A 17,109-nucleotide genomic window follows, 5' to 3' on the forward strand; every position below is an offset into this window, starting at 1 on the left:
TGCTTGTGTGCAGTGGGGCGGGGGGCAAAAGCTCCAGCCCATTTGGTTTAATTGTTGCTCCTCCCTCTTTCCCTTTGCCTTGAATCACCTCCTTCTTTCTCTCATTCTCTCGTTTCCATTTCACCCACTTATCCCTCTCCTCCTCAACATTTCTTCACGTTGGATCTTCACTCTCTCTCCTTCCTTCTCTCTCTCTCTCTCTCTGGCGGTGAATTCTAATACAGTAGCGGCAGAGCTCCGCCTAGTATTCATTCATCACTACTTTTCCACCGCTGTGTACGTTGCATTCAGCATCATTCTGCTGCTTGTGTTGTGTTTGACATCCATCAAAAAGACATGCAACACTTATATTAATCACATATATAATTAATAGAATCCGATGCCCATGTTTATCTGGTGTGGGATTTACTTGAGAGTGTGTTTTGTGTGTATTACAAATACAGACAAATTCACTGTTCATTCACAGTAACAAGTGACATGTATATACCCTGATATTTGGACTTTGATGCGATTCTCTGCAACATTTCCTTGAAAGACTTGAAATCTCCCAAAACCCTTCATTCCTGTCTATCCAACTTTCAACTTCTTTCAGCTTCTTGCCATGCCTCCCCCGACACATTGTATGAGTGTGCCCTTTCTTCCATTCTTCTGTCTACCCCTTTCCTCATTTCAAGCCTTGTTTATCTCTTTCTCTCCCCAACTCTCTATAGCTTTTCTTGCTCTCCCCATCTCACACAGTCCCTCTATATGTCTGTCCCCCTCTCCACTGAAACAATGGCTTTCTGACGGCTTTCCAATTACCGCAGGGACTGAGGGGCCGGGATGGCTGCCGCATGTTAATGTCTGAGCACCGGCACTGAACATAAGCAGCACACACATCGGAGAGGAGGGCGGGCTGGAGAAGCAGGGAGATGAGGCTGAAGTCAAAGAGACACATATAGCCAAAAGATATGTTCTGTAAAGGATATTTCATTGACTCTAATCTGCCTCCCCTACACACACGCCTCTGCCACGCCATACACCTACTGCGAGGTTATGTACACAGCTTGACCCCAGCTGCTCCCTGCAGTTGAGCTGATGATGGTCGGGTTGACACGTGACATTGAATGAGGCTGAAATTGGCAACTGCACTTCAACATTTTAGATTAAAAAATACTGAACGACATTTGAATGACCTTAGATTAGGTATCAGAAATAGAAAAGCATCCATAACTCTAAAATTTGACATGTCATATTTATTACATTTTTACCAGTAACTTCTGCTGTCTGTACATTTTTAATATTTTACTATTTATCCACCTGAAAGACATTTCTGTAGGATGCTCTTTAACTCTTAATCTATTCTAAATTACCACTGCAAGCATTAATATCATGGTCCACCCATGAGTTTCCTTTGTTAATGTCAGATTTCACTTCTATCCATTTCATATCCTTTCTGACTGTCATACAGTTAACAGCTAACTGGAAGCGTCTACCAGAAGGCGTTGTACAGTCACTTCTAGATTAGACCAAAGGGGAGCAAAGAGAGGACTCTTTGTTGTTACAGTGACCAGGACGCTTTAAAAATTGTATTTCTAATTGTAAATTTCTCATCTGCACTCAAGACGGACATGACAAATACTCAGTGTTCTTGCCTGTGTCAAGAGTTGCATGTCGTGATATTTATAAGGTTTCATGCCTGTTTCGTTTTCATTGTTCATGCATTGCTGTTGGATACTGAATATAAAATAGTATTCTACACCTACATCATATATAGTATATATCAATTTTATTTCAGCATGATGTTTTTTCCACATGGCACGAATGATTTAGACATCTAATGCCTGGTTTTTAGATTTTAAACATGTCAGTTGCTCGATGAATTTTACATGATGACGTGATTCCCCAATGACATAATGCAAAACGTATGTAGCACAAGGGCATCTTGCTTATTTTGTTTCATTTTGCACCCTTTTTCTCTTTCCTTCTCATTCACTCTGCCTCATTATAACTGGCTTCTACAAGATACAGATGTAGGATCCACATGCACACACACACACACACACATATACACAAAGTTCTAATACAGTCTATTACAAAAGACCCATCGTTTCCTAGGACACCAGCCTTGCCTCTGTAACGATGGCAACTGTCAATAAAGGAAAGAAAATATAGCCAACAATGCAATGATAAGTCAATAATATGAACTTGGATCTCTATAACAGTCAATGTGTCATAAATGCAGCAAAATTCAACTGACAATTTTCTCTCCATATTCTCATCTCACACATTCAAGTAATCTCACTGCAAAAAAACCCCATTGCATTAAAGAAATTGAATAAGGCAGTGGTAATTCAGCTTGCACAGATCATACTGACATTGACTTCCAATATTACTTCATTCTTCACACAAATATAGGGATATCAGATTAAATAAGATGCGAATATAAATTGTATCCTAAATAATGTAAAGTACGTGGGAGTTCCCACCGTTGTTAAAACAATTGGTATAATGGCTAGTAACTTTATCTTTGAAAGACTCATTTTGTTCTCTGTGAAGATTCTCAGTCTTCCACAGCATAGTTATCAAGGGTAAACCTTCCTTAGATTGATTTTGTTGTTTGGTTTCACAAAAAGTCACGCGGTTTTCACAGTGGGAGTCAGAATGGGAAGCACTGAAATTCAAACAAATTGCTCATAAATATATATCTTTAATTTAAGTTGTGTGTTGCATAGAGTATCCATCCATCCATCCATCCATCCATCGTCAACCGCTTATCCTGTGTACAGGGTCGCGGGGGGCTGGAGCCAATCACAGCTGACATGGTCGCCAGTCTATCGCAGGTTGCACAGAGTAACAACGAACAAATAATGTTGATTTTGAACGCAAAATCAAGAGCAAACACTTGCCTTATTTTTTTGCATGCCATTCTTCTCTTCGTCTGTGTTTTTGAGTTTGGACCATGCTAAAGATTATTCGAGATAAGTGGCCCTTATCAGAAGTCTTAAAGCCAATAACTTGGACATCAGATGCTAGATTAGGATCAATGAGCCCACTAAAGACAGGTTAACATTTAAACAGCTCGATTATGAGTTTGGAAGTCAAACACTATGAACTGCCTACATAACTCTGAAGATGCAACTGCAAATGTCATTAAATGCCATTTACACAGATGCTATCAAACTAAGCAGCTTCAGTGTAGCTTTTTCTCACATGACTGCCTTGCCTTCTCAGGTAAATGGTTTTTTCTCTAAAATTCCCCCGCTTTCTAAGGTGAGATGAGCACAGAGTCATAATCAGCATCACACTTTGCATCCTAATGATTACCAGTCTCTCCTTGCTTTGCTGCACTTGAATGAATATATGCTCTCTCATTCTTTTTGCCCAATGTGGGAGTGTTTATGGCTATCAAGGTGGATTCAGAATGTGGACTCTGGCTCATTGGCCAGAACATATTAAGATTATGAGCAGCAAATTTGTTTATACATGGGCAGCTTGTGCTCCATAGAGACTTTACTATTAATCCAAATTAAAAGAAAGGGTAATTTGGTGTGATCAACACATAACCCTAAACTCTACCTCAATTTGAGAAAGGGGAGGAGGACAGGGGGAGGATACGGCATCTTTTTCACTACATAATTCTCCTACACAAAAGCATTTGCTCCACACTTTTCTGCATGTACATTTGTCCTGATTTACTAAATAAGAAAACCTATGTAACTGCATGGTTTATAGGAAGAGTTCCCTAATATGTTTTTTTAATGACCAATCTCATTGTTTGCATGTTCACTGCTTATCTTTATGTTTAGCAACAGGGCCAATGTCTACAGACATTTTAAAGGCGTAAAGCTCTGGCTACAAAGGGCTCTAAGCTCTTTATGGATTTGAAGAAGGCTTTTGACAAAGTCCCTCAGGGTGTGTAATGTGTGTGCGGAGGGAATATGGGAAGTCAAGGCGTTGCTCTGAGCCATCTAGTCCTTGAACACAGCTGTAAGAGAGTCATAAACAATTTACTCCCATCTAAAATGAACTGAAATGAGTTAAGCTTTTGGTCTCATTCATGAGTGATGGTAAGACAGAATCTGAGACTGAAAGGTCTATCGATGCTTCGGGTGTAACGGTACACAGAAGTTACATTTCAGAGTGGGCTAGGGCTGTACCGAGCATCAATGCAGTGCCTGTATTGATGTAAGTGTTGTACTGGACTGTCATGGTGAAGAGGGAGCTGAGCCTGAAGGTGAGGCACTTGGTTGATCTAGGTTCAAATTCTCACCTATGGTCATGAGCTCTGGGAACTGACAGAAAGGAGATCATGGATACGAAGGAGAATTAGTTTCCTTCGCAGGGTCTCTTGGCTCCCCCTAAGGGACAAGGTGAAGGGCTTAGATATGCAGAAGGAGCTTGGAGTAAAACCTCATGGGCACATCAAACTGGAGGCGAACCCACGGCAGACACAGAATACGCTGGAGGGATTACATATCCAATCTGGCCTGGGAACTCCTCAGACTCTCCCAGGAAGAGCTTGAGGATGTGGCTGGGGGAGAAGGACATTAAGGCTATAATGGTTATCCCACTGCTACAATGACCCGCACTGGAATGAGTGGCAGAAGAGAAGTTAAAGTACCAGAGGTACTGGAATGTTACGGTTCTGTGCTACCAATTACTGGATTGGATTATTATATCCACATTGTTTGGTACATTCTGACCCTGATCAAAACTTCATCTTCACATATTGTTAATTGCTGTAACACTTATAAAAGGGCTGTATACCGCATGACATGACTGTATTGTTGAATTATTATGTGTGGCCAGGACAATGCAGACAGCATCAATGTTTTAAACAAAGATCACAGGAATTATGATGTGCACAGACCAATACTACTGTGTCCTCCTTTGATGTGGATTACCCACAGGTGAAGCAGAAGAAGCTCAACTCTTCGTCTCCTCCTCCCCTTCCTCCCTTTTCCTGCCCTTCTTTCTTCTTTCTGTACTTCAGCCCTTTGGCTGTGTTAAGACGCCATGGATAATCTACACACCAACAGCCACTAGTGTGACAAATGCAAAGAAAGTGGGAGGGAAATGGGGTGAAAAAGAGGCAAGGACAACAGCAACAAACAAACAATTAAAGGGTGAAGGGAATGAGACACCCCCATGTTGGCTTATTGCCATCATACATCACATGAGGGGTCACAGTGCAGCAGTTAAGCAGGTAATGACCCAGTTTCTTGCTCATTACCACCACAAGTTAACACCACATCCTTACATGACAACATATTTCCGTTACTTCTGCGTGACTGAATCTTCACTTGAAAGATTTAGTCCCATGTGTCCAAATCTCCTCCCACAATTTTCAGACAAAGGGTAGCAAGAGCTTATCCTGACATTCAAACATTTTGTCCAAACAAAGGCCTGGGAGGGGATTAAACAGAACATTTGCTGGCAGTGTTTTAATATGAAAAAAATCAATCAATTAATCAATCAATCAATATCTTACCCAAACCAGTCAGAAGGTATTTAACTGTTTTTACCTACTAAATATTTGGCACACTGTAAAGGAGGTGCGTTGAAAATGTGAACTCTGTGTTCACCTCTTACTCATTGTAGGAAAACTGAAACAAGAGCAACACATGGGAAATGGAAACAAAGTTGGTATCCTCATAATTTCTGTCTATCTGGCAGCTTGATAACTCTTCTGAACCAAGACTGACAACTAAGGTGCACAGTTCAATATCACAATTTCTGGCAATGACACTGTCAAGTGTCCCCCGGATGATTAATTATCCCTTTGTATTGACAGCACATCATGGTAAGTAACCAATTAATAACCTCTTATGACAGTACAATTTTTGCCATGTTATCATATTATCACCCAACTTCATGTCATATTATATATTTTCAACTTCATCAGCTGGACTGATTGCAAGCTTTTTATTTCATGATCTAGTCTTAATAAGCCACTCTGACCTATCTGTATCCTCTCTATTGTCTCCATCTAAACTTTCTGCTGAAGCCTGGCCAAGCTACTGAACCCTGGCTTCACTGCACACAATGAGGAGGAAGTTATGGCAGGTTCCACAGGAACTTGCTGGAGTTTGCCGTTGGGCGGGCTGTTGACCGGCCAAGCTAATTTCACACTCCCCTGGTACCCATAATGCCTCTAGAGTTACCATGGGCATAAACAGAAGGTCAGAGAGAGATGGGGAGATGGAGGGAGAAATATTAGGGGGAAAATATTCAAGGACAGCATCAGTCTCACTTGGGTGCAGGTTCTGGCCATGGAGACCAGCTGCTCGTTTTTGACTTTTTATACATTCACCTCACTTTAATACTTGGTGCAAGGGTAATGCACACTGAAGAACAAGGTCTCAACTCCCTGTGTACAGAAGGCCATTTAGGCCAGGACACAGCAGACATAATCAAAATCTGCTATCCTCCTTTTTCTTTTTCACTTCTATCTTTTCCTCTTTCTTCCCACTAATCAACCTTGTACAAAATGAGTACAGTGATAGAGTGAAATATGTGAATCTCCACCAGTGACCATTTATGACAGTGTAATGCCAGATACAGCGGAAGAAGATGCACTTAATTTGTGACCCTTATGGGGAACAAGACTTGATAGAAAGAGATGAGGGTGGTTAAACACTCCACTGTGAATTTATTAATGAACTAAACTCACTTCATGTAATTCAGTTTAAGATTGTGGAGACAATGCCTATACAATTTAGTCCTTCAAAGCTTTTGTTTCTATGCTGTGTGATGTGCGCATGTTTTTATAAAGGATGCTGACTGCTCTCTGGCCGCAAACCATAGATTAATGGCACTGTGCACATCTTTGTGTGTGTGTGTGTGTGTGAGTGAATGACAGAATGAGAAGTAGAGAGAGAGAGAGAGAGAGAGAGAGAGAGAGGAGAGTCTTTGATGGATGGAGTAAAGTGACAGAAGAGTATTAGAGGGAGAGGGAAGTACAGCCGAAGCGGTGTCTGTAATGCAATTCCCCTGTCAGACATCAGACTGTTTCACACACACATACAACCAGTGTGTGGTATCCAAGAATCCCATTAGGTGTGTGTCGTACGTGGGTGATCTTGCTCTGACATATGATCATAATAAAAACTTTAACAAACCAAGTGTCAGTAAACCACTTAAATTTATCGCACAGAGATTAGATCAGAGCCCTAGTTTACTGCAGTTTGTCTAATGGTTCAACGTACAAGGGAGGAGATTTGTTCCAGTACCCCGGCAGCACAACTACATCTGTGGATTTATGTATCAATCGAGTGGCAAGCTGTTTTGAACTGAGTGGCCCATCCAATGACATTACTCATTGCTCTAATTTCAGAATATATCCTCTGTCTCTCAAACTTTCTCTTACACAAACTCACATACACATACATTCACAGCTTGGCAGCCTTCAGTTGGTCACCGTAGTGATCATTATTAGGCGATTTCCATCTGCCTGTCTCTGAACTGTCTAAGAACCCATGCAAATAGCTGTGTGCAAGTGTCTATGAATACACATTCGAGCATACAAACACAGAGACAAACAAACACACAGATTTTAAGTATGTGATTTGTCCTCCCAGCAGGACAAATGCTGGGAGGACAGCAGGCTGTGTCTATGCCAGACACACACCATGCCACTGATCATTGCCCTCATACCCTGACGGGGGCACAGGCCGCAGGTTGCAAGTACAGTTTCGACAGGAAAACGACTTTTATATCTGCCAGGGATTTATGTATGAATAAATAAACATGATTTTGCACTGATTGATGCTATGTCATGTTTATCACCAGTAGCAGATGATAGCAGATGGAATAAGATGAAGAATGCTGCCTGGTGACTAACAAGTGATTCAGGCACACCACATGGGGCTTTTTGCTTTTTGAAATTTGGTTTAAATATTAAAGTAGGTGCTTAATCACGGGGCCAATCACAGATTATCTATTTAAAGTAAATAGCTGAGAAAACTGGTGAGACATGAATTGGGAACAGGGAGAAAAATATTTTCTTGTTTACAAAGCTCTCTAAATATATGAGGTTGAGTTATGGTCAAACCGGATCTTACAGACCTGAGCCTTCCACGATGGCCATGTCCGTGAGGGTAGCCATGGCTGTGGGACCGTCTGGCAATTGGCTTATCGTCTTCATGCATGTGATGTAGCGAAGGCGAGCGGGAATGGGAGGACCTGGAGCTGCCTGTACTCTGGAGACTGCTGTCAGGGATCTCTCCATGACGGCTCTGACAGGGCAGAACAAGAGATGGGTATCATATGCACATGTAAAACATCGCAATTGTCTTTGTGTAACATATGGACCAAAAGTGACAATATTATTAGAGATTATGACAAATCGCCTTTCTAATTGTTTTCCTTTACTTGTTTGATCTAATCAAACACCCCTACACAGCCTCACTAGCTCCATCTTACCTCTCCAAGGCTGCTGTGCTGCTGCCCAAAAGCTGGCAGACTGCGCAGTGAGGGGACAGGGGAGTGACCCTGACGGCCACGCATTTCTCTGGGGGCCTGACTGTGGAGGTGATCATGGTCCCCGTTCAGGTTGTTGTCACTTGCGGAGCGGAGCAAGGAACGTGGCGAGGGCAGGGGGCCAGGAATCGCACGTCGGCGGTTGGTGTAGGAGGGGGTCTCCCTGAAAGGCACTGAGAGGAGAAAGACACACGCAGGCATGAGCACCTATTAATAATAACAGACTCATCATATCATATGAAGCTCTGCTATATAGCAAGCAGACTGAACAGAATGCTTGGATGGGGGAAAAAGCTCTGACTCCACAGATCTCAAGGTCACTCAAATTTGTTTAAAGCTTGTTACTAGGTCGCACTAATCTGACAGTAAGCTGTGAATCTATTTACTTTGCGTTGTACATAGCTTTACACTATTAAGCAGAATCAAATGATACAATGGATCTGGCACTGATGGTACTGCAGTAAAGCTTTAGAGACAAAATTATTGAACCAAGATAGTGACTTATCATTCTTATCAATTGTATTTAAAATATAATACATTTTATAATAATAATGATTATATTTTAATATTGATCACTGAAGAATAATAAAATCACACACAGAACAAGGAAAGGTGTTAAGGAACTTCAATAATGGCATTACTGGATTTTTATTGTAGCTGTGAATTAAATCCTTTCATCATCACAAGGTTTAACTAATTTAATATCACAAATACACTAACAGAACATTGGCGGGGTGTATCTATAGCTTAATGATGGGCTGGCAAAATCATCATAAATTCCAAACATTACATGTGATTCCTATTTTAACCTGGGGTATTACATCCTGTCCACACTAGATGGCAGAGTTTTCCTGTCACAGAGAAACCACTCAACTCTGCAGGGATCCAAAAAAGCCCTGAAACCTTCCCCACATCCCTTACATTTCCATCTCCTTTCCTTCAGTTCCCCACACCTCTGTATATAACCTGTAATCATTTTCCTTGAGCTTCTCCACTACCCACGCTCAGCCATTCCTCAGTCTGATGTCTCCCTGACACTATGTTCACATATAAAGCTATAAAACACTGAGGAAGCCTGGTGATATACTACCACTCCTGTCAACTTACCGACATCTGATACTTTGTGGACCTTTATGATTTCAGCCAGATCAAAGTTTCCTGCTATAATAGCCACCTGGAGGTTGGGAAAAGAGAGTACAGGGAAAGGGGCAAACACATGAGTTATGGAGGGCAGACAACAGAAACATTTTATTCTATGGAAAACTAAAATGACAAACAAGTCAAACAAACAACTGTATGTGTGGCAATGTTCTGGGTACTGTGTGGACCAGCCTGCCTTGTGTACAAACAAATTAACTTTGATCTGCACAGGAAATCTGTGTCAGTGTCAATTTCACATGGCCTCCATCAACCACAAAGGCTGGAATATGAGACACAGACCACAATGGTGAACTGGTGGAAGATGGGGGACGTTACACTGCTTAGGTTTTTAATAGAAATCAACATATTCAATGTAGCAGCATTACACTGAGTCATTCAATCCATTTCTCTCTGACATGTCTAAGATGTAAGGTAAATACACGCAGCAACATTCAGTGGTTCTTGGATACCACACATACCTGAAAGGCGGTCTGGCTGTTGTAGTTCTTTATCTCTTTATTGGCTCCCCGGAACAGGAGAACTCGTGCACAGCTATCCTGAGTGACAACAGAGAGATGTATGCGTTAGGACTATTAAATGTCATTGTATTTAAACATGATGTATGGTACTCCTGTGGGTGCCATTTCCAAGTGTCTAATTGGTCGATCTATCAGGGGTGGGTGGTATACAAAGTATATTCTGTTTGTACCAGTATAGATGGGATTTTAAACTTAAAAATTAATGTAATCAAATCAAATATTGCCACTGCCAGGGCATTACCTTTTATCTAGCTTGTTAAAACAAGTTAGAGTCCAGAGAAACGATCATAACATCATAACAGGCACCTTCTGAGCGACAGGCAGGGCTGGACTGGGCCAAAAAACAGCCCTGGCACCAAAGTCGGTCGGACATCCCTCACCAATACACCATCCTTGCTTTTAAGGGCTTAGATTAGAGGTTTGACAAAACTCTTAACCCATGAGACTTGACACTGCACAAATAGTATTCCCCCAGAAGATTTTAAACATTAAACACTTAATTTCCTGCATTCTGGAGACATACTTGTATCAACCCTCAAAAACTGCTACCTTGTTATGCCATTTGTCAAACTGAACCCTATAAATCATTGAGCTACATTTGAATTATTAAATATCATAGGCCATATAAATACATTTATTATGATTTTTATAATTACTACTGATCATAATTTAAAAAAAAAAGATTTAAGAGGGGGGTCTGGGGGTCCTACTCCTGAAAAATTTGGGTTTTAAACATTTCATTTCCTGCATTCTGGTGAAGTTATCTGCACCAATTCATTAAGGAAATGTCTTTATTTATATAAAAGGAAACACAAAATTCAGGTGACAATTCAAAAAATAAAAATATAGTGTAATATAGTGCTGTAAGGCTCTCAGGCATTCTGTATAGCTGTCAAATGTGTTTCTCCTGTTTCTCATTTTATTTCATCCCTGCTGAGTCAACACACATGCAGACATGACTGAAGTAACCTAAAGTTTATAAATGTGCCGGTGGCACGTTTTCACCTCAATGATAAATGAATTAATTTTAATTCAGTTAGAAACCCCCGCACCTCAATAGCTCCTATGTTTCAGCAGCTTTTCTGCTCATGTTCAAAACTTTGTGCACATTAAAAATCTCTCCCACATATCTGTGTTCTCTGACATTTGCAGAATAACAATTTGAGATATAATATTACGAGATATAATGAGAATGAAGTCAATATATTTTAACAAAATCTACCTGCCCCACTGCTGTGCATTACCCTGCGTTATTGCTCTGCTGATAGAGACAGAGACAGCAAAGAGAGCGACAGGTGTCTGTGTCGTGGTCAGGTGTGTCATGTTATTCTCTCACTACTTTGCGGCGACTGTTAACCGCAAGGAACAGAGAGCAGAGGGGGGTGGGGGCTAGTAAGAGATGTGATTGGGCCGGCCCAGTGTCAGTATAGAAAATCACCTAATGGGCCACTGTCCATGGCCCATATTTTAAAAAACAGTTATATAAATAAATAATTTACGTTACACCAGCCCCAGAGGTGCGTATGCCAGATTACCAATCCAGCTCTTAACGTGTATATATATATATATATATATATATATATATATATATATATATATATATACATACATATGTTTTCTTGTTTTATTTCTGAAACATTTTTCTTTTATCAGGGAGCAGCATAAACAGTTTATGTTCAGTAGCAAGTGTCCCTGTTAGAGTGAGGTGAAGTGATCGCCTCACGCACACGCCCGCCGCTGAAGTTGAATTGTCTTGAACTTTTTGTACATGATGCAGAGCACAAATCATTGGAAGAGAGACTGATCCTCACTGTTTGTGAGTTTCCAGTATCTATTGCTGTTTACTAAATAGGACATCAACAGGAGGGCATTCGCATGGCAGAGGATCGCTGCAAAACTAGATGAAGGCCTATCAGGTAAAGTTATGTAGCCTATAATAATAATATAATAATTTCAATTTAATTTATAAAAGATACTTTTTAATTTTAAATAGATACTTGAATTAATTTTCAATCTACAGGAATATAAGTAAAACCAGATGTAAGGTGAGCGCACCACACACTTTGGAATGCTCTACCTGCACCCTTACGGCTGATTCTGGGGATGCTTTCAAAAGGCAGCTAAAGACCTGTTTAGACCAGGTTTAAACAGTCACCTGTATGTACCAGGGCCCTGTTTCAGAAAGCAGGATTAGTGAAAATTCTGAGTATGTTAAGCCTGAGATGAGGGAAAATCTGAGTTTTCCATTTCAGAGAGCGAGATCAGATAATCCCTAGATCAGTAACTCTGGCGATTGGTTAGGTTAAGTTCGCAGGATAAGTTGGAAACCCCTCAGTTTCTCTCTAACTCCTCTCCTCCTGCGGAGCCTTAAGTTTTTTTCAATTTAGACTTCTGCGTCAAATTGACGGCGTAGGCTATGGGGCTACACAGAGGCTACACCGTCGCCTGACGTGCACCTCCTCCAAGCAGGACCTACAGCAGACATAGTTCATCAACCAGCTGGCAGTTCATCTAGCAGCGAGACATCCAGCAGTGATGATCAGTGTGAACACTGTGTTTGACGACAGTTTGTAGCTAGCTGCAACAGCCTGCTGGCTTCCACCTGAAGCTAAAATTCGAAGGGTGACTGCCAGTTTCTGTCTGATGTCCACAGGCATACTGTGCGTAGACTGATGTATCAATGTAATCAATGGCTGCACACGAACCAAATCGTCAAATCTAACTGCCGACATCCGAAAATATCTGAAATGCATTTCCTCGTCAATGTCTCTCAGTCGCCAAACCAGCACAGAAAATTCAACCTTCGTCTGCCTCAACCGGTTCAACGGTCGACGGTTGTACATACCATCTTCTCCGATAAAATCTATGTCCGTCTTTAACGCTGTGACTCTGTGGACAGTCGCACTGAAAATACTTACTGTGTGCTAAATTACTGCAGTAATCACTGTTTAATATGTAACCTATAAAACTGATCAATGAACAGTAATCTTTCATATTGTAGGCTAGTCACACAGATTGGAACATTCCTATTGTCGTTATCAAATGGAGATAATGTGACTATTTCTGAGTGAGGAAGACTATGATGCAGTTGAAACAAAAAGGCCTAAATAAGGTTTAAAAGTGAGTTTTTCTTTATTAGCTGCTGATAGATTTTATTAATGTAAAATAGACGTCTAAAACTTTAACCTACAGACACATTTTCCACTGCAAAAAAATAATTAATAAGCTAACCTGCTGGGTATGACTGTGACTTTACAATCACAGGTCCACAGGTAAACTGTGTCTATAGCCTACCTTTTTTCATAATTAGGTAGCCGATTGCCACCGGCATTTAGTCCCGTCAGGTTAGAGCTTAATAAAAATAGCCTTCCTATTTAAAATCAAATGTAATGGGACGTAGCACTGTACCATTCATTAAGGAAATACCATGGTGAATAGTAGTATCGGCGCTCCATTGATGATGGCTTTTTTTCATCCCCACGCACGGGCTTCCATCAGGCTCAACATACTCAGGGTTGATTGAACTCATTCTGATCAACTGTTCTGGAACCGAAAATTCAGTTTCCCATCTCAGGCTCAATCAACCCAGAGCTCAGGGATAAGCTCAGAGGTTATATGTGAATTTGTGCTCTGGCAACAAAGTAAATTACAATGTTATCTGACCCTAAAAAGAGAATTCACACTGGCAGTACAATAAAATGTCCTAAACTAAGAAATATGTTGACACCATACAGACTGAGTGAACACAGCCTGGCCATAGAAAAGGGTCGCCACAGACAGAGCTGGCTACCACAAGAGGAGAGACTGTGCTCCCAGTGTGACAGGGGACAAGTAGAGACAGAGCTGCACTTTCTAACCTCATGCCCCAAATATAAAACACTAAGACAAAAACACTTTGCAAACATTTCCCAAATATACCCCAAATTCAAATTCATATCAGACACACAGAAACTCCCCTATTTACTGGGAGAAATGCCCAAATGTGAAATAATTGCTGCAAAATATGTCTCCTCATGCCATGAAGTGAGGACAACCAGTGGAACTTCAGACTGATAATTTGAAAATCTGTACAATTATTTATTATTTTGATCGCTTGTTTTGTTTTTACATTTAATACTGATTTCTTTTTTTATTATTATTATTTTTTAATCAATTAATTATATTTTAAATTTTTTGTCTATTAATATACGTTACTGTTTCATTTATTTATTTTATTTATTTTTTTATATATTTTAGTTTTTTTTTTTTTACGCGCGCATGCACACACACACACCCACACACCCACACACGCTTACTGTTTTATTTATTTATTTTATTTCTAATATATTTTTATTTTTTTAACACATACACACACGCGCTTACTGTTTTATTTATTTTAATTTTTAATATATTTTAATTTTTTTAACACACACACACACACACACACACACACACACACGTTGTGAGGGATTACCCAGAAAAAGCAAAGATTACCGCAGTCTGAGCAGCGGTAGGGACCTGGCGGTTTTTAACGGTGGCAGATGCTGTAACGTTATATGGATTAGTTATGCCCAACACTTGCAGTTTGTGTTCATATCTTTCTTTTTTTTTAAATTGAAAGGTGATCCAAATAAAATCTGACTGCTATTGCAGCATCTCTATGGCGAGTCGTGGTGTGAGCTGCTGTGTTGGTCCGTTGTTTTGCCCTCCAGGTCAATGCGCATGTCACGTGACTGAAAACTATGAATAATGTAATTATTCATACATACCAAAAAACGTTGATTAATAGCCAGGCTTTTATCTGAAAAATCACTGAATTGACCATGCCTATATTTGGGACAGTAGTCCATATGAGACAAGCCTTTAATTCCTTTCGCACAAAACTGAATTAGGCTTCTAAGAAATTTTATTTCAAACAGTATGAATATTCCTTGGATAAAAATGACAGAACAAGACAGTATCTACAACTTGGATGTATTTTTATGAAAAGCTTTTGATCAGTGAAGCCTTACAGACTAATAATCCAGGAATGAACACATTTAGACTTCAAAGGTAGGGAGTCTGCACTTTTTTTTCATCTCTTGCTTACCATGCCAGTAAATCTGAGTGAATTAGACTTTGGGGCTCATTGTTAACGTTACATGAACTCAACAATTGAATTGTGGAGAATCTAACCGTGCTAATGATGTGTAGCATGTTCATATTTAAGTAGTCCATACTTAGAAGTTTAAACATTTATATTTGTATTCATGAACTAAGCAGCTTAGAACTAGCTAAAGCGGGTGACCCGGCGGGGTTTAAGAGGTTTTATACATCCGGAGAACTTCTATAAAAATCAGACCAGGGGTCTAATTGAGACCTGCGTTTATTTGTCAAAATGTGGACCCACACCAGGCGATTGAAAGGGGTGGGAGGCTATTTGGGACTCGACTATTGGTACATTAGTGTCCAATACATTTTCAGTTAAGTTCAGCAACTTTGTGTCTCATTTGCTATTATTATTATTATTATTATTAATTGTTGTATTTTATCGATGCAAAAACAAGACAAAACAACAGAAAACATCCTGATATCTGCATTATTTATGGGATGCAGGATGCCCTACTCTCTTTAATATTTGCATTGGCCACTGAAATATTGGTCTCATACTGGTTGATTACTACTTTACAATACGGTGCATAAAACTGAATAGTTACTAAGGAACGATTGAGGAACAAATCAGGCACAACCTGATAATTAATCGTTAATAAATAGTACAATACAGAATAGCTCAGAATGGAAAACTATATAGTAATACATTATGATGATGTACCAGAGAACTGAGTGGGAGATAAGACTACATTAATGACTCATCAGGTAATGATTACTGCATAAATATCGGTGAATCAACATACTGACCACTTACTTCATGAGCTGGTCCTGATTAACTCTGAACCAGCTGCTGATCACAATACTTGGTGTCCGTGTATCTATATAATTTTGCTATGTAAAATATTGTGATACTTTGCTGTATCGATTTTTCTCCCCACCCCTAATTATCAAGCATGCATAATTGTGCAAACTTACAGAATAATTTGAGCAGATACAAAAGCATAGTAAGTACCTAAGAAAACTAAAGAAATGCTCATGCTGAAAATAAACCCCCGATCACACAATTTCAAGCTACAACAGTTCTGACTCTCATACAACTTTAAAGCAACGTGAGGCTGGTGCAACAATTAGTCAGTCGATTTGTGTTATGAAGGTAACGGGAAGATACATGCCATGGCAACAAATGGTTTTAGTTCCCACCTTGGCAGCAAAACATTTATTTTTGTATACTATTACAAACAACTGATTCATACTAATGTCCTCACTAATGACAAATTTTTTGCTTCTTTTCAAACCTTGCTTGAGTCAGTGACTACTAATCACAGTCCTTATGATAACGCCAGTGGTGGAAGGGTATTATACCTTATAAATGTGAGTCTACATAAAGACATGATTCCATTCAAACTGTTACATAGGCCTTGAGGTACTGGTGAAAACAATGCATTCACACCATGTAATACCAATCCGCAAACATTCCACCCACAGCACAGCAGCCCTGAAGTTGTACAGCAGCTGTTATCCAACGAAGGTTAAAATCAAGGGCAACTGGACTTGGTTGAAGATACTGGAAGACGTTTCGTCCCTCATCCAAAGGACTTCTTCAGTTCTGACTGACTGGCAGGGAAAATCAGCTATTTAACCTCAGTGGGCTCGTTGGCCGGGTCATCGATACCGCTGGTTCGTTAGTGTTCCTTGTTGCTGTGACGACAGTCGTTACAGTCGTTAAGACTACCTGTGGCCAAGACTGAACGACCATCGTTGGTATCTTCACCTGAGGCCAATAGGTTACGTTTGTTGAGTTTCCTGGGAAGTGACTTCTCAGGTTAAGACTCTGCAGTCTACTTACATTGAAGGACAGAGGACACTCGTTTGAGGACCACCAGGTGCACATTTTAGA

At 40.2% G+C, this 17,109-nt stretch overlaps 1 protein-coding gene across 1 annotated transcript in view; it reads right to left on the reverse strand.

Annotated features, from left to right (window-relative positions):
* shank3a (SH3 and multiple ankyrin repeat domains 3a) overlaps positions 1 to 17,109 on the reverse strand; it is a 222,883-nt gene that overhangs the window by 69,104 nt on the left and 136,670 nt on the right. Inside the window, 4 exon segments of the mRNA XM_038705701.1 lie at positions 8,050 to 8,219; positions 8,407 to 8,636; positions 9,571 to 9,637; positions 10,083 to 10,160. Of these exon segments, the coding sequence (XP_038561629.1) occupies positions 8,050 to 8,219; positions 8,407 to 8,636; positions 9,571 to 9,637; positions 10,083 to 10,160 (545 nt within the window).

This window comes from Micropterus salmoides, unplaced genomic scaffold, assembly GCF_014851395.1.
Source record: "Micropterus salmoides isolate LMB-PRFRI ecotype aquatic unplaced genomic scaffold, ASM1485139v1 Ms_hic_scaffold_8, whole genome shotgun sequence".
Classification (NCBI taxonomy): domain Eukaryota; kingdom Metazoa; phylum Chordata; class Actinopteri; order Centrarchiformes; family Centrarchidae; genus Micropterus; species Micropterus salmoides.